Below are 18,345 nucleotides of genomic sequence, written 5' to 3'. Positions count from 1 at the left end.
TTAAAATACAAATCTATTTTTTATCATGGCTTTAGTTTAAACTAGGTGATTAAAAGTCACATGATCAGCAACTTACATTTTGAGTGGCGTTTACACAAATACAGAAAGGTTCTCCTTCAATAGGCATGGCCTGGTCGCACCCCACCACCCATCCCTCCCTCCCCCAGTCCCCATCCCTCCCTCCCCCAATCCCCATCCATCCCTCCCCCAATCCCCATCCATCCCTCCCCCAATCCCCATCCCTCCCTCCCCCAATCCGCATCCATCCTTCACATGATCTCCCAGCTCCTATCTCAACAGCTGGACCGTCACCAGAGTGGCCAGGGAGCTGAGTAGCACCCCCAGCCCCCCTGTGCAGGCCTGGGGAGCCCCCCCGTACAGCTGGAGACCTGGAACAATGCTGGTGATGAAGTCAGAGAAGCTGGAGACTTTGGCATAGACTCCGGGGTGGTTTGGTTGAGCGCAGCCCAGACCAAAGCTCACCACGCCGGCCTGCACCCATGTCCCGTTAGCCATCTGGCACACCAGCGGCCCTCCAGAGTCCCCCTGGGAACGAGGAGAGGGAGGGGAGGAGGTTGGATAACTCACATACATGAACAGTAACACAACACTATTCATACACAGATGGGAAATGAAATGGTGTGTCATTTCACACCGACCGTATACTATACATCCACAAACAGGTGCACAGACGCGCGCGTACCTGGCAGGAGTCCTTGGCCCCCGCTTGGTACCCAGCACAGATCATGTCAGACAGGATGTCTGCGTCTGTCTGGTACATGTTCTGACAGGAAGTCTGTCCAATGATTGGCACCACCACTTGCTGCAGGGTTCCTACCCCAGGCAGGGACACTGAAAAAGGAGGGAGGGTGGGAGAGAACAGTGAACGAAGAGAGAGAGAGGGAAAGGGAGAGAGGGAGAACGTTAAATGAAGAGAGGGGAGGGAGGAAGATGTGGGATTAACAACACAGTCAGAAAGGGAGGGAGGTAGTAAAAGACTAAGGTGTGATATTGCCAAAACAACAGCCATGTCAGCTCTTATAAAAAGAGCAAAGTACAACCATGAGCTCTACTAATATTTAACTCCACTTGTCAGAAGAGACTAAAACAACGTGTACATTTCCTCAGAGGAAGTACAGAAAGTCTCTCTCTTGGAAGTCGCTTTGGATAAAAGCGTCTGCTAAATGCAAATGTAAAGTAGGATCAACAAAAACAACTTGTCCTCACCCCCATCCCTGATGTCACCCCAGCCTGTGACGTAGCACGACTGGCCCTCTGAGAAGCTCACCCCGGATCCCGGGATACATATCGGCTGGATGACGTTCGTCCAGGAGACCGGAGGGTCCAGCTGGACCAGCGCCACATCGTTCCCTGACTGGGGTGTGTTGTAACCTGGCGCAATCATGATATTCTTCATGCTGTGGGATGTCTCGTACTGGTTGAAGCCGTTGAGCTGGAGCCGGCCAGCGTAGATGGTGTAGGAGGCCTGGTTGATGGGCCTGCAGGGACGACAGGGGAGAGAGACCATGAAACCACCACGCTGCACAAACAGAAGGGCGGGCGCCAATTTGTCGCGAGAGCACAGCACTCAGAATGGAACGTCCGTTCAGAGCTTGCCGAGAAAGTATCACACTAAGAGGAACTTGTTACACATTTGAGTTTATAGACCCATTGTTTATTTTTAATAATAGACCCATTGTCAATGAAACGATATTTCTAAACTGTTGTCCAAAGAAAAATTGTTGGTGTGCTTTTGATTGCAAGCAAAGCAGTAAAACATAGATGACCAAGATATTCAAATATACTGTATGCAGCCTCGAATGTGTTCACTTTAGCAGACACTTTTAGTCAATGCAGTAACATGCTCTACCACTGAGCTATATCCAGTGACCATCATATGCAGCGCTGCTTTGTATATAAGCATCTGCTACCATAGTCAAATGTAAACATCCCACAATGTTATGAGGAGGTTCGACACACTCACGTTGGGAAGCAATGGGCTGCAGACAAGACCCACTGCTCGTTAATGAGGGAACCTCCACAGACGTGAACACCATTCACCTGGAAGAGGGAGACCACGGAGGGATTAACACAGCAGGTCGGCGTGCACAGCATGACTGTCTAACCTGTAGTGATGCCTACCTGGTCTAACAGCCCTGTAGTGATGCCTACCTGGTTTAACAGCCCTATAGTGATGCCTACCTGGTCTAACAGCCCTGTAGTGATGCCTACCTGGATATCCACCTGCCACGGCCAGGAACCGTCCGTGGCTGGCTCTCCCCCTACTATTCTGGTCCCCATAGGTGGCTTACCGCATTCCTGAGCATGGCTAACAGAAACACCTGCAGAATAAATATAAAATGGTTGAGACTTGTCACGGTCAAATGATAATGTCTGAATTGGGACACACAAAAGCCACATTGTGCCATCAAAAGCACAAAAAACAAAATATATATATTCTGATCTCTAACATTAAGAGGAAGGTAAGGGGTGGGAATCTTTTGGTACCTCACGATTCGAATCGATTGTTGGGGTCACAAATCGATAAAAAATGTATTTAGGATTTTTTTTACATTTGTGAATCAATGTAAATCGCTAGAAGACTGCATCGCGATTCAAATGTGAATCGATTTCCCCCACCCCTAGTATATATTGAAATGTCTATTGTTAACATTTTCTTTAGAGACCGAAAATAACAAACAAAACGTTTCATTTTGCTAGTTGGTGACATGAAACACTTACCAGTCACACACCAAAAAAGGAAAACACAAAAATACGTAGGCATTGCGTGGCACTGGCCTCACGAACAAGTTTACGAGTTCTAATCACAAACACTGATTTGCACACCAAGAACTTTAACTTTAAGGAAGTCCGCTTTACATCGCCGAAAAACGACCCCAACTTCATGCAGGACAACAATAGAAACGTTGTTTTAAACTCCAGGTAGGGCTCGACCAGTTGACCGAACTCCCAAGAACGTTACAAAAAAAATCCGCCGGTCCCCCAGTTAATCTAGTTTCCAAAATAACGAATTAAACACGCTTAAACGGACGGAGGTACAATTAAAAGCAGCAGATAGTCGCCAGGTTTCGTGATGAGTCTAGGTAAGTTTCGGCAACTGGTAAACTTTGCATACCTGGCCATCAACAGCCAATCAGAAGCGCCTACACCCACCGCTCTCTGCGCCGCTACTTGGAAATCATGACGCTGGTAGGTAGTTAACGCTGTTTGGGTGTGACTGTTACCTTACCTTAACATCTTCTTCTTTGATACTGGTGTTTAACTGCTTTTGAACTGATTTGTTGTTTTAACTTGTGTAAATTATTACTAATCTAGGAGGCTAAGCGAGTTAAAGGGTCTTTGAAGCTAGAGGCTGTCAGGGTTGATGGTTGAGTTTGGGACACGGTCGTGTCTGTATGACATCAGATTACAAATTAGTGAGTCTCCTTCGAGTCGGAAGTCACCGCTGGAAGAACATGTTTTACCGGAACACTATAAAATGGGGAGTGTTTTACACTGTGAATAAAGCGACATGCTAAACAAATCCCTTGATTGGCCAACATCGACTTTGACCCAGATATCATGTGTGATTTACTGGATTACTGATGCACAGCTCATTTTTTGCAATATTATTTTTCTTCATATGTTTATTTTTAACTAAAACTCTTTTCTCTTTCAGTCTGTCTTTCTATTTCTATTTCTCGCTTTCTCTTTGCCCCCTCCCTCCCTCCCTCCCTCCCTCCCTCCCTCCCTCCCTCCCTCCCTCCCTCCCTCCCTCCCTCCCTCCCTCCCTCCCTCCCTCCCTCCCTCCCACCCCAGGCAGTGTGTCTAGTTTCACAGAGCTATTGAAGGTGACAGGGACAGAGAGCGGGACAGAGAGAGGGAGGGAGGGAGAGAGGAGGACCCATGACAGGGTGGCCTGGGGCTACACAACAGTATAGGGGGAGGGAGGGATAGAGGGACAAAGAGAGAGAAACAGAAATGGAGTGATCAGGAATTACAATCAACATTACAATAAAAGATACAACTGAAATGAAAACAGAGTTGAGGGATGATGTGTGGAAAAGTATTCTGCCTTACATTAATATTCTCCTTTATTTCTTTTTTATGTTGATTGTGTGTCTTCGTGCAGGTCCTCTCCATTTCAGCCCTCTCAGTCATAAAGCATCACAGGATCCAGGAAGAGCAATTATAATGCCCTCCCGATTGTTTTTGTTTTAAGGACTTGACGAATATTTGTCATGGCATTGTTGCTATGGTGACCGCTCTTACTCCCCCCCCCCCCTTCCAGCCCTGCAGAAGAGAGGGATGGAGGGAGAGAGAGAGAGATAGAGAGAGAGAGAAAGAGATAGAGAGAGAGGGATGACAGGAATGAACTAACAAGATCCACACAAAAATGCATGCCCCAGAGCTACATGAATCTTTGCAAGGAAACACACGCAGATACACACACGCAGACACACACACGGGCACACACACTCACACACGGACACACTCACACACACGCACGCAGACACATAAACACACACATAAATTGTACTCTGCACATGAGGATCATAGGTTAAGCCACAAACAAAGACATACAGCAATACCACCATCCTGTGTACATAGTAGATACATATAGATACAACAGATACACATTTTTAAAGTTTGGCGTTAAGCACAATTTAAGTATACATGATCTGTACCAACACTATGTTCGTGTACTTGGTCTTTTCTTCCTCTTCATCTCTTTTCATCGTCTCTGTCAACTGTCACTATCTTCTTTAAGTCCTGAAAGAAAGTAACAGAACAATTGAGAGAGAAAGAGGGAAAGAAAGTATGGGGGGAAGAGAAAAGAGAAAACAGTGGATGAAAGAGAGAGGGAGCGACAGAGATAAAGGGAGCGCAAAGTCTCTTCAACCGGAAATAAAACAAGCTGGCACCATCCCCATCCCCAAGCCCCTTCACCCCACCTAAAGTCACACGCTTCCACTCTCTCTCCCTCCCTCTCTTCCCCTCTCTCTCCCTCCCTCTCTTCCACTCTCCCTCCCTCTCTTCCACTCTCTCTCCCTCCCTCTCTTCCACTGTCTCTCCCTCCCTCTCTTCCACTCTCTCTCCCTCCCTCTATTCGACACCTTTGAGAGAGATATTTATACCCAGTTCTTTCTCCCAACTCTTGTTCTTTTCATTCAAGCACGCCGTCGTACCTGCGTCATTATTTACGCCTCAGATATGAACCCGGACGTTTTTCTGCTCGTGCTATCTGAGGTTTCCGTCAGAGTGGTGTAGGAGGCAGACCAAACCATCTTCCCCAAGCTTCAAGTCGTGTGTGTTACATGGCAGAAGCGTGGTTCAACACTGGTGGAGGAAAGAATGATATTAAGAGTTTACATTTTGAATGAGGACGTCAGCCACGATGTTGGCCTAGCCTGTTAATCTCACATCTCATCGCCGTGGTTTCATCCACTTACATCTAACTTTGATTTGTATCAGATATTTTACAGTATTTAGGATTATCATGCATCTTGGTCGTGTGTCTCTTTTTACAGTCATTTCCGTCTACGTGCATGGCAGTGTTGGCTCCATTCCATCATAGACTTATTGATTTGGTCAAGTATTAAACACATCTGGTAACACGATTAAACAGGTTCACACTGTAAGGAAAATCACAAACTCTCTATATACAGTCCACTGTCTGTGTACATATACGTATATCATGTATATCATATAAATGATATTTATCAATAATCTATTACAAGACAAATAAAATACCATTATGACTCTATTTATATTGTTGCTTTACTCCACTTTTGAGCAGATATTATTTGTGTGTCTCAGTCCACTGTTTGTTTACTCGAGGATGCCATTCAGCCGACCAGCACCACTAACACAAACACTAACACGAACACTAACACAAACACTAACACAAACTGAACACACTACAGGATGTTTTATGAACAGAAGTCCCTCTATCTCTTCTTAAATACATACGATAGCACACCAATCAGGACATCTATGTGGAAATAGAAAAGGATAAAACAGTTTATAGACCAGGAGAAGTAAATTAAACTATGAGTTCAAAGAAAGGTTTTTCCATGACTTAAACCAGTCTCTTTGTGTTGAAAACTAATACATTAGCGGAGGAGGCCAAAGCTTAATATTTATATGAAATATATTACTAAAAAGGAATTCTTTATCTATTTATCATCCACTATCTCTCCATTATCTCTGCTTTTCCCCTCCTCTCCAGGCTCCCCTCCTCCTTTCCTTCCCCTTTCCTCCCCCTTTCCTTCCCCTCTCTCTGGCATTAAGTTCAAACCTGACACTGATGTTGACTCACTTTGTCACCCCTCTTTGCCTCTCCCTCTCTCTCTCTCATCATCATCTCTCTCTCTCTCTCTCTCTCTCTCTCTCTCTCTCTCTCTCTCTCTCTCTCTCTCTCTCTCTCTCTCTCTCTCTCTGTTACTCATCCTCTCTCTCCCTCTCCCTCTCCACCCCTCACCCCAGCCCCGTCTCTCATCCCCCTCACTCTCTCTTTTCTCTCTCTCTCCCTCTCGCTCCACCCCTAGCCCCCCTCCCTCCCTCTCTCTCTCCCCCCCTCTCTCTCCCCCCCCCTCCATGGCTTGGAGGACAAGAGTGCCCGCAGACGCGCTTCTCTCTTGAGCCCTCCCTCTTCCTCTCACTCTCCCTCACCCCGTCTACCTCTCTCCATCTCTCCGTCTCTCCGTCCTACCTTTACAAACTCAGTATTGTCAACAACTCCGAAGAACAAGACAGAGGGGGAGGGAGTGAAGCTGTGAACTGAAGATCCACAGAGAGGAGCCCTGACTTCACTCCTTTCACTTCGACACTCGGTGAGTTCTCCTTCTCTGTCACAGGATTTGCCCCTGTGTTTAAATGTGTACGTCAACTTTTAAATGTTAAGTGAACGTTCTGCTTGTATTTCTGCAAATTCAATCCGGTGCAAGAGGTGCAAGACAGAATAGTGACGTAGGTTAGGGTTAGGGTTAGGGTTAGGGTTAGGGTTAGGGTTAGGGTTAGGGTTAGGGTTAGGGAGTTGCTGTCAGAAACTGCTCTGATGAACTGAACAAACTCGACTCGCTCTGCAAAGAAGGCTCCTGAGCAGGTTTTGGTGTTGAGCTGGTTCAAAGACGACCGCTGTGTGTGTTTGCGGTTGGCGGTGGCCACGGAGCTAAGAGCAGATAGCATAAGAAATGACTTTGCGTTTCTCAGAGTGGGTTCTAATGTAGCCAATCTCCCTGAGGTCTACTAGCCTGCGAATGTAGAACACAAGCGCTCTGACAGCGCCATGTAGCTAACTCCATTTCTGTCTGTCAGCGTGAAGCTAATTCACCACAATGCCAGCCATGTGTGAATTCATGCAACACCACTCCCCCCCCCCCTCTCCCATCACCCCCCCCCCCCCGACCCTGCCTCTCTCCTTCCCCCCTCCTGCTCCTCCCTTCAGCCTCCTGGGGGAGGAGACAGGGTTGAGGGGTCGGGGTTTAAGGTTGAGGCGGGGAGTCTTGTTCCAGGACGCTGGGAGGCCTGGCGGAGCATGTATGAGAAGCTAACCATGCTGAACCTGCAGAGTGGATCCAACTGGTCCGGACACAACAACTGGTATCATGAGCCCTCTGCGACCCAGAGCCAACAGGGCCCAGGTGAGTGGATCACTGTGCTCCTCTCCTCCAAACACCCCAAAACAACATGACACTGTTTGTATGGGGGATGGGGATGGTTCAGTGGTTAGAGCATTTCACAGCAGCTCAAGAGGTCCCAGGCTCAAATCCCTGCCTCATTTATTTCTTCATATAAAAGCGGCTGCTTGATGATAAAATAAAAAAATATACAACACCCAGATGCAGTTCACAGAGCTATCAGTATGTGGCGCTGCTTCTCCATTTCCTGACCTTGTTTGGAGTCTACAGACTCGCCTCACTAACGGTGACGTTCATGTGCACGATGTGTTTGTGTTTCCTGTTTATAATAATAATAATGTATGTTCCCCTCACGCTGCCGTGTGATAACTTGAGCTGCTTCCTATCATCCTCCCTCGGCCAGTGTCAGAGGGTTGTCTATTGGATACAGATGGAGGTCTGGGGGTGGAGGCAGGAGGAGGAGGAGGAGGAGGAGGAGGAAGAGGAGGAGGTCAGTTGGAGAGGGACGAGGGGGAGGAGTCCCAGCTCAGGCTGCAGCTGAAGAGGAAGCTGCAGAGGAACCGGACCAGCTTCACCCAGGAGCAGATCGAGGCCCTGGAGAAAGGTCAGACACAGCGCCTCCCTCGGCCAATCACAGCTCTCTGGGTCCTGGCTGTCTCCGCCTCCTGTGAGGTTAGCCAATGGGACCTCTGCTTCTGGCCAGACGCGCTCTTTAGGGGCTGTTTGAGCACATTAACATGGATTTCTCGCAGCACTGATGTGGGTTATGTAACTGGGTCTGGGAAGAGGAGGAGCCACACAAGGGGTCCACTGGGTTTCTCTCAGGGGCTTCAGAGTATGGGGAAACAAACAGGAAGTCAGATTATGGGGAAACAGGAAGTAAACACTTCCAGTTTCTTTCACAGGAAAGCAGAAGTTGTGGTGCGCCTCTGGTGTTTGTGGCGTGTGAACACAAACTGATCAGGATCAGAAACGTATCCTTGATTAGGTCTGGCTAAGGGTGGGATGAGGGGATGAGGGGGATGAGAGGATGAGAGGATGAGGGGATGAGGGGGTGAGAGGGATGAGGGGGTGAGGGGATGAGGGGGAACTCTAGAATAAGGTTTTTAATCTAGGTTTTTATATACGTTGTCAAGTGTTAATATAAATGTTTTCTTTGTGAGGTGTCTGTACTCTGAGCATAGGTCAGCTGTAGAGAAGATGCATTTTATTTGTCAAATGATGCAATGATAATATAACTTAATTCTGCCAATATGCTCCACAGAGTTTGAAAGAACGCATTATCCAGACGTCTTTGCGAGAGAGAGACTGGCCAACAAGATTGATCTTCCAGAGGCCCGGATACAGGTTTGTTATGTTGGTCTGTCAGTCAGTCAGTCTGTCAGTCAGTCAGTCAGTCAGTCAGTCAGTCAGTCAGTCAGTCTGTCAGTCAGTCTGTCAGTCTGTCAGTCAGTCAGTCAGTCAGTCAGTCAGTCAGTCAGTCAGTCAGTCAGTCAGTCAGTCAGTCAGTCAAACCTCAACAAGCCTCGTGGCTCGGAGTTTACATCCCAGGCCACCTGGCATCCGTCGTTGACACACCTTGATGATTGACAGGTGTGGTTCTCCAACCGGAGAGCCAAGTGGAGGAGAGAAGAGAAGCTGAGAAACCAGAGGAGGTCTGGGGGCGGTACATCCTGCTCTCAAGCCCAAACCCCCCTGAGCACTTCCTTCAACACGTCTGTCTATCACCACCACCACCAACCCAGCAGCAGCACAGGTCAGACAGCCTCAAAAGGTCCAGCTCCACATTCCACCTTTTTACATTCCACATTCCACAGTAACCACATCTCAGTGACCAGACACCGTGCACCAGTAATAACAGCTGTACTCTACAGAGCAGCAGTGACAGTAACAGTGACAGTGACGTGTCTGTGCTGTGCGGTGGTGACCCGCCTGTCTCTGTCTCTCCAGGCTCCATGTTGAGTCAGACGGAGTCTGCTCTGCCCAGTTACAGCTCTCTCTCTGTGTTCTCCACAGGTGTTCAGGTAACGCTGCTTTACTTCCATCCCAGTCACTTGTCACATCTTTAATGGATGTTGTCTTTAATGTCCTTATGACATCCTCAATGTGTATCGTCTTAAATGTCTTTATAACCTCTTTAACGTACGTCGTCTTTAATGTCTTTATACGATCTTGGTAAATATGAGACCGTTCTTCCTCTGTGTCATATGTTGCCGATGGTTTCAGCGATGTTACATTTACATTTTACATTTAAGCAACCATAATATATTTCACAGTTGTTACAAGAGTTATGTTACAAGAGACGTAGGCACACAGATTGTGTTGTCTCTCTGCATCTGAAAAGCAGTTCAAGTTGAAGGAAGCAGTCTGTGTCCTGAAGGCATCTTCGGAGCCAAAGGGATCTGTCCTTAACACCAGACGACAGTCTTCATTCATCCACTAGTTTGCAGTAGAGCGCACTGTAAAACCATTTTGTTCTGCTGCCACCTACTGGTTGAAGTAGATATGCACATTCTTTCTGGATTTTTTTATTGGAAAATGTGATTCCATTGACAGGTTTCTATAAGCACACAGATTAGCAAGACCAAGGTGATGATGGTTACTTTTGGGGTCAAAATAGTTGACCTCAAGTTGCCCAACAGTGTGTCTTTAGCGCAGTGTGTCTTTAGAGCAGTGTGTCTTTAGAGCAGTGTGTCTTTAGCGCAGTGTGTCTTTAGCGCAGTGTGTCTTTAGCGCATTTCATGTGGTTTAATATGTGGCTTTGCTAAGGTACCTGCCAACACAGCTTTATGGAAGCAAATCAGTGGCATCATGTTTTGAATTTTAAAAGGCATTAAATACTTACTATTGAAATTCATTTGAGCAGGCTGCTCAAATTCGAATGGTGAAATTCAGTTAAAAAAAATTTACGCCAAAAATTGGTGCGAAAACCATTCTCAAATTGAACTGAAAAACTTCTGCCAGAAAGATTCAACTTTCTGGTTTCAAAGATGCAACATCCGGGATACCTAGATATTTCTTGCCTCAGACCAGACCTCTCTCCTCAGACCCCAGGCTGTGATTGTAGGACTGATCTGCATGTATGCATGCATGACTGCCTGCCTGCTGGATGAGAGAGGCCTGAGGAGAGAGTTGGTGCAGTTGGAGAAGTGTGATGGTTTGTTTGCATTTAGGCTCGATAATTTTTTTTTTTACTGTCACTATTCGAATTTGAGCAGTCTGAATATAGTTGGTGGCCAAGCCGCGAAGCGGCGAAGCCACCTTAAGTGTTTCTACGTATTCTTCTTCTTATTATTATTATTATTAGGGGCCAAGCAGCGAAGCTGCGAGGCACCTATTGTAATTGGTAGTATTATTAGGGGCCAAGCAGCGAAGCTGCGAGGCACCTATTGTAATTGGTAGTATTATTATTATTCTTAAGACTGGGTGTCTATGGCAGCCCCTAGAAGCGCTTGGTCGAAAGTTGTGAAATTTGGTACACTCATTAGGGACAGTCCCCTGGTTCAAGTCACAAAGTTTCATGTCCCATACTTTGGCACTCTAGCGCCACCAACGGGTCAAAGTTGAAGTTGTGTTTACACACGCAACTTTTGAACCGTATGTCCCATTTTCAAAAGTGAGTTACCATTGGACTCCCTGGATCAAGCCGAGTGCAATGCACACCATGGCGTCAATTTCCGGTTATATAGATTTTCCGCTATTTCCGGTTTTATCAAAAACCTTTAAAAGCCTACTCCTCCTACAAATTTTGTCAAATGTTCTTCACAATTACCAATCAAAGTCGTCAACCAAGCCACCATAAAAGAAGTGAGGTCATATCTCAGCACCTCTTTACTGCATTGACAACACATTTGGTATAGGGACTAGGGACCCTGTTCTAAAGAAGTCCAAAATAGGCCATGCCATTTCACCCCTAGGTGGCGCTGCAATAGGCAAAAATTTGGCACCATTTATCTTCAGACCAAGCCTCACAAAAGACATCACATGGCGTTTTGATTTTTGCAACCGTTTGTTAGTTACAGCCAATCAAATTGAGCAACTGATCCGGAAAAAGGGAAGTGAGGTAATATCTTACCCAATCTTTGATGGATTGACTCCAAACTTGGTGTATGGACTCAAGGCCCTCTTATTAAAAGGTTTGAGACAGGTAGTGTCATTTGACCTCTAGGGGGCACTACAATAGGTAGGATTGTGTGTTGACCAATAACTTTTGATTTGTTTGTCTTATTTAAGTGATTCCTTTGTCTTATGATATCTTAGTAGATCCCGTTTCTGACACATGTTAACTTGTGATACCAGCCGAATTGATGTGGCCGCCATTTTGAATGAATGTAACGTTTTTTCGCTACCTCTCCTATATAGTTGTCCAATCTTCACCAAATTTGGCACAGATCATCTTCAGACCAAGCCTCACAAAAGACATCACGTTTTTTTGATTTTCTAAACCTTTTGACTGGAACAGTCAATCAAAGTCGTCAACCAAGCCACCATAAAAGAAGTGAAGTCATATCTCAGCACCTCCTTACTCCATTGACACCAAATTTGGTAAAAAGACTAGGGACCCTGTTCTAAAGAGGTCCAATAGGTCATGCCATTTCACCTCTAGGTGGCACTGCAATAAGCAAAAAAGTATCTTCAGATCAAGCCTCACAAACGTTTTCAGATGGTTTTTGATTTTCAAAACTGTTTTTCCGGTAAAGCTGATCAAAGTCGGCGATGAAACCGCCAAAACAGGAACTGAGATCATATCTCAGGAAATTTTTGCTGAATTGACATCAAACTTGGTACAGGTGCTCGGGACCCTGTTCCAAAGAGGTCCACAGAAGGTTGTGTCATCTAACCGCTAGAGGGCGATCCCGTGTCTGACACATTGTGATACCAGCTGATTGATGCGGCCGCCATTTTATGTTTTTATAAAAGGTTTTTTCCCTATTCCTCCAACAAAATGTATCCAATATTCACAAAATTTGGCACAGATCATCTTCACACCACAATCACCTTGACATGTCAAAATAGTACTGAATCACAGTTGTTTAAACTTGGGCCAAATCTGACAGTTGATATAAGCAGTTGAAAAACTAAATCCAACCAAAGCCAACGAGCCTGCCATCTCACTGGTTTTCTGTTTATCGAGACAGTAAGCCACTGCAAAGGAAGCCAGGTACAACGCAGTCGCTAACTACATGTATTCTTGCTGGATATAGTCAAAGCAATCCTCACACAAATTATCAAAGTCATTTTAGATTTTCAAAACCATTTATCAGGTACAGCCAAAAAAACTTGTGAACGAAGCTGCCATAAAAGTGAGGTAATATCTAATGTTTGCTGCGTTGACATCAAACTTGGTACAGGGACTCAGGACCCTGTTCTAATCTTATTATTATTATTATACATCTTCTTCTGCCATGGGAGTCTATGGCAGCCCCTAGAACCAAATGGTCAGAAGTTGTGAATTTTGGCACACTATTTGGGACCAGTCCCCTCATCAATTTCACCAAGTTTCATGTCTCCCATTCCAGCCATCTAGCGCCACCAATGGGTCAAAGTTGAAGGTGTGTTTACACATGTTACTTTTGAACCATATGCCCCATTGTCCAAAATGAGGTATCGTTGGATTCCCTGGATCAAGACGAGTTCAACGCACTCTATGACATTATACCCAGCTCTATAGATTCTCCGCCATTTTGAATGTAAAGGAAAAGCGTTTTTTCGCTACTCCTCCTACAATTCTTGTCGAATCTTCTTCATAATTGCCACATATGATCTTCAGACCAAGCCTCACAGAAATCATCCCCTGGAGCTTTAATTTTCGCAACCGTTGCCGTTGTTAGTTACAGCCACATCAAATTTATGTGGCTGAATTGATGTGGCCGCCATTTTGAATATAACGTTTTTTCGCTACCTCTCCTATAAGGTTTGTCCAATCTTCACCAAATTTGGCACAGATCATCTTCAGACCAAGCCACACAAAAGAAATCACATGTTTTTTAGACTTTCTACACTCGACTGGAACAGCCAATCAAAGTCATCAGCCAATCAAAATCGTCAACCAAGCCACCATAAAAGAAGTGAGGTCATATCTCAGCACCTCTTTACTGCATTGACAACAAATTTGGTATAGGGACGAGGGACCCTGTTCTAAAGAAGTCCAAAATAGGTCATGCCATTTCACCTCTAGGTGGCGCTGCAATAGGCAAACATTTTCAGACCAAGCCTCACAAAAGACATCACATGGCGTTTTGATTTCTGCAACCGTTTGTTAGTTACAGCCAATCAAATTAAGCAACTGATCCGGAAAAAGGAAGTGAGGTAATATCTTAGCCAAGCTTTGATGCATTGACTCCAAACTTGGTGTATGGACTCAAGGCCCTCTTATTAAGAGGTTTGAGACAGGTAGTGTCATTTGACCTCTAGGGGGCATTACAATAGGTAGGATTGTGTTTTGACCAATAACTGTTGATTTGTTTGGCGTATTTAAGCAACTCCTATGTCTCGTGATATCTTAGGAGATCCCGCGTCTGATGCATGTTAACGCGTGATACCAGACGAATTGATGAGGCCGCCATTTTGAATCAATGAATAAAACTTTTTTCCTTACTCCTACACAATGTATCCAATATTCACCAGATTTGGCACAGATTATCTTCAGACCACAATCACCTTGCCATGTAAAAATATGACTGAATTACAGCTGTTTAAACTCGGGCCAAATCTGACCATGCGTGCCACAGGAGAAACGGCTTCCTTTTTGTATTCAGTAACTGTACACAGCAATTCCCAGTGCTGATAATGGCTCACTGGGATAGACTGGCTCTGTTGAAGTGCAAGGTCGTAGGTTCGAATCCAGGCAAAGTCTCAGGCATGTCATGATACTGGTTTATCTGTTTAGTGAAGCCAGGTATGTGACAGTAGCTGTCGAGCAGTATAATCATAATGGCCACGATAATGTTTCATTCTCAGGGGATTTATACTCATGAAGAATCCGATTTATTGTGCTTTGTAGATATAGTGAATCTACATCTAGCCAGTGCATCGGATTTCTTGCATCATAACTTCTGAACAGATTTGTCATAAATCACAAGATTGGTCTCTTCTGATTCTACGTGGCATACCAAGTCGAAATATATCACATTGTCCCGTGTCCACCATTTTGGGCGTCGGCCATTTGGAATTTTCATAAAAACATACTTTTTTGAACTCCTCGTTTGCCGTTGCTCCTATTTTCATGGACATGTAATCAAATCATTTTCAGACTACAATCACCTCGATTTGTCAAAATATGACTGAATTACAAATTTTTATACTTGGTTCAAATCTGACAACGCTTTCCACAGGAAAAACGGCTTACTTTTTTTTACATAGTAACTGAACACAGTAATTCCTTGCACTGAGAATAGCTCACTGGGATAAGACGGGTTCCTCTGAAGTGTAAGGTCATAGGTTCGAATCCAGCCAAAGTCATCACGCATGTCATGATACTTGTTTATCTGTTTAGTGAAGCCAGGTATGCCACAGTAGCTGTCTAACAGTATAATCATAATGGTAATGATAATGTTTCAATCTCAGGGGATCTATACTCAAGAAGAGTCAGATTTATTGTGCTTTACAGATATGTGTCCTCTAACCTCTAGGGGGGCGATCCCATGTCTGACACATGTTAACTTGTGATACCAGCCAAATTGATGCCGCCATTTTCATTAATTAATAAAACGTTTTTGTCCTACTCAAAATGTATCAAATATTCACCAACTTTTACACAGATTATCTTCAGACCACAATCACATTGACATATCAAAATAGGACTGAATTACAGCTGTTTAAACTTGGGACAAATCTGACAACCGCTTGCCACAGGAAAAATTCTTTATATTTTTACGCAGTCACTGAAATCTGATTTCCAGCACTGAGAATAGCTCACTAGGATAAATTGGTGTCCTGGCAACGTCAGAGGTTCAAATCCAGCCAAAGCTGACAAGCTTGTCATGTCTCTGATTCTCTGTTTAGCGAGACTATAAGCCACTGCAAAGAAAGCCAGGTAAACCGCAGTCACTAGATGTCGAAAGTTTCTTCTGGGTCATCTGACCTGCTTGGCCACCACATTGCTGCTTGCAGCTATATTTCTATTTGAATTTTTGAAGCATGATTTTTTTTATTAAATCTTTGGAATCTGAATTTTACTGTTCAAATTTGAGCAACCTGAATTTCCAAACTAAATTTCTTTTGATCAGAATATGAAAATATGAATTCAATGCCTTTTAAAATTCAAAACATGATGTCACTGATTTACTTCCATACGGCTTGGACAAAACCACAGGATTCGATGAACATGTGTTCATCATTGTCTTATGAAGTTCCAATATCACAACTTCTCAACTTCTGTTTCCTTCTCTCCTTCTCGTATGTGTTTCCTGTTTCCTCTTACGTTACCTCTGTCCTGTCAGTCTACCAGCTCCTACTCCTGCATGCTGCCCCCCTCCCCCTCCACCCCGCGCAGCTATGACACCTCCTCGTATGCCTCCCCCCACCTGCCCCCTCCGCCCTCCTCCAACTCCAGTACTGGTGAGTCTGGCTGCTGCCTTGGAGCTTCAGTAGCATAGTGAAGCTTTCTAACACACACACAGACACAGACACACACAGACACACACAGACACACAACTGTAACCTTAACCACACCTACACACACAATCACCATTTTCAACTAACGTCTTCTCTCTCTGTCTCTCTCTCTCTCTCTCTCTCTCTCTCTCTCTCTCTCTCTCTCTCTCTCTCTCTCTCTCTCTCTCTCTCTCTCTCCTGCCTCTCCAGGGCTCATATCCCCAGGGGTGTCAGTCCCAGTGCAGGTCCCAGGAGGGGAGCAGAACATGGGCCAAGGCCTGGGGCAGTACTGGGCCCGGCTGCAGTAAGACTGGAGGAGAAGAGAGAAGGGTGGAGAGGGTGAGGGAGAGGGAGAGGGGAGAGGGCAGGGTGGGGAAGACAGGGTGAGAGGGTGAGGGGAGAGGGCAGGGTGGGGAAGACAGGGTGAGAGGGTGAGGGAAAGGGGAGAGGGCAGGGTGGGGAAGACAGGGTGAGAGGGTGAGGGGAGAGGGCAGGGTGGGGAAGACAGGATGAGAGGGTGAGGGGAGAGGGCAGGGTGGGGAAGACAGGGTGAGAGGGTGAAGGGAGAGGGCAGGGTGGGGAACACAGGGTGAAAGGGTGAGGGGAGAGGGCAGGGTGGGGAAGACAGGGTAAGAGGGGGTGCCCTAAAACAACCTTAGACACCAGCATACAGGATCAAACCGGGAGGGAGAGGAAAACATTTTAATAAAAAATGGAACTGAGAAATTATGAGTGTGAATAGGATGCATGGGTTCAGGGAGCCCAGGACTGGGGGGACGAGAGGCCCTGGAGGGCTGGGGGGACGAGGGGCCTTGGAGGGCTGGGGGGACGAGGGGCCCTGGAGGGCTGGGGGGACGAGGGGCCCTGGAGGACTGGGGGGACGAGGGGCCCTGGAGGGCTGGGGGGATGAGGGGCCCTGGAGGGCTGGGGGGACGAGGGGCCTTGGAGGGCTGGGGGGACGAGGGGCCCTGGAGGGCTGGGGGGACGAGGGGCCTTGGAGGGCTGGGGGAACAAGGGGCCTTGGAGGGCTGGGGGGACGAGGGGCCCTGGAGGGCTGGGGGGACGAGGGGCCCTGGAGGGCTGGGGGGACGAGGGGCCTTGGAGGGCTGGGGGGACGAGGGGCCCTGGAGGGCTGGGGGGACGAGGGGCCCTGGAGGGCTGGGGGGACGAGGGGCCCTGGAGGGCTGGGGGGACGAGGGGCCCTGGAGGGCTGGGGGGACTCAATGCACACCCCAATATGCATTCAATGTTTACAAACAAACAAACCTGGAACATTGTTGGTTGCACTTTATTTTACTGTTTGGTATGAAAGGTTACCTACCTTACATGTTTACTTATACGCACCAAAAACATCTATATATGATAACGATAAGTACATTTTAATATACAGTACTATATTCTAAATTATTCAGTATTTGGGTGAAGGTTACTGGTGCCAAACTGTACATTTTCTTGTATCCTTATGTTAAAAACACTTAATTCTTTTATTGTGTGATAAATGCCCATTTTACTATAAAATAGCTGGTACATGCAGTAACTGACAATGGCCGCGTTTCCCAGATTCATTAAGAAGCTTTTAACGCCAAGCTATTACTCTAAGAGCTTCTTAAGTAGCTCTGAACATTAAGAGCTTCTTAACGAATCTGGGAAACGCAGCCAATTTCACTTGTTTAAAATGAAATGTAATCAGAGTTTTCGAAGATGAATCAGCTTTGCGACCAGCTTGTTCCAGATTGTTCCATGTTAAACACTTAACGGTGAACGGTTGTTTATAGTGAAGAAACTGTGAAGATCATGAAGACAATCAACTGTGACCTAGTTTTAACCCTGTTTGAAGCATCTCTATCAGCTACAACCAGAGGTCAGCCAGAGGTCAGCCAGGGGTCAGCCAGAGGTCAACCAGGGGTCAGCCAGAGTATTTTTGTACAGATGGAAGAAGCACGTAGTTGATATCCAACGTCCAGACAACCGAGTATTTAACCTTTCATAAGACACAGTTTCCAATCTAGCAAGTGAATCTTCTCACTGCGACGTGTTCCTGAGCATATCAATCAGCCAATGACAATCAAGCACTATGAGCCACGAGCCTATAAGAAGTGTTGTTTAG

The 18,345-nt window shown here is 46.0% G+C and overlaps 2 protein-coding genes across 3 annotated transcripts; one reads left to right on the top strand and one right to left on the bottom strand.

Annotated features, from left to right (window-relative positions):
* Positions 1-227: 227 nt before the first annotated feature.
* Positions 228-3,416, bottom strand: zgc:92313 (uncharacterized protein LOC436869 homolog). Of its 2 annotated transcripts, none has more exons than XM_047050752.1 (6): positions 3,251-3,416; positions 2,233-2,342; positions 1,985-2,061; positions 1,228-1,499; positions 704-852; positions 228-546 (listed from the first exon to the last, which is right to left on the bottom strand). In XM_047050752.1, the coding sequence occupies exons 2-6, from the start codon at positions 2,299-2,301 to the stop codon at positions 289-291; spliced, it is 825 nt and encodes a 274-aa protein (XP_046906708.1). In that variant the 5' UTR covers positions 2,302-2,342; positions 3,251-3,416; the 3' UTR covers positions 228-288. The 2 variants fall into 2 exon arrangements, with proteins under 2 accessions (XP_046906708.1, XP_046906707.1); XM_047050751.1 differs by lacking the exon at positions 3,251-3,416 and adding an exon at positions 2,743-3,132 and having other exon boundaries at positions 229-546.
* A 3,219-nt stretch (positions 3,417-6,635) lies between these two features.
* Positions 6,636-16,570, top strand: LOC124488208 (paired box protein Pax-6-like). Its single transcript, XM_047050767.1, has 8 exons — positions 6,636-6,836; positions 7,451-7,646; positions 8,047-8,247; positions 8,908-8,990; positions 9,237-9,399; positions 9,594-9,667; positions 16,085-16,202; positions 16,449-16,570. Exons 2-8 carry the CDS (start codon positions 7,541-7,543, stop codon positions 16,544-16,546), a joined length of 843 nt encoding a protein of 280 aa, XP_046906723.1. The 5' UTR covers positions 6,636-6,836; positions 7,451-7,540; the 3' UTR covers positions 16,547-16,570.
* The last annotated feature ends 1,775 nt before the right edge of the window (positions 16,571-18,345 follow it).

Source organism: Hypomesus transpacificus, unplaced genomic scaffold (assembly GCF_021917145.1).
Source record: "Hypomesus transpacificus isolate Combined female unplaced genomic scaffold, fHypTra1 scaffold_127, whole genome shotgun sequence".
NCBI lineage: Eukaryota > Metazoa > Chordata > Actinopteri > Osmeriformes > Osmeridae > Hypomesus > Hypomesus transpacificus.
Note: the sequence above shows the minus strand (reverse complement) of the source record. Positions and strands in the feature narration are given on the sequence as shown.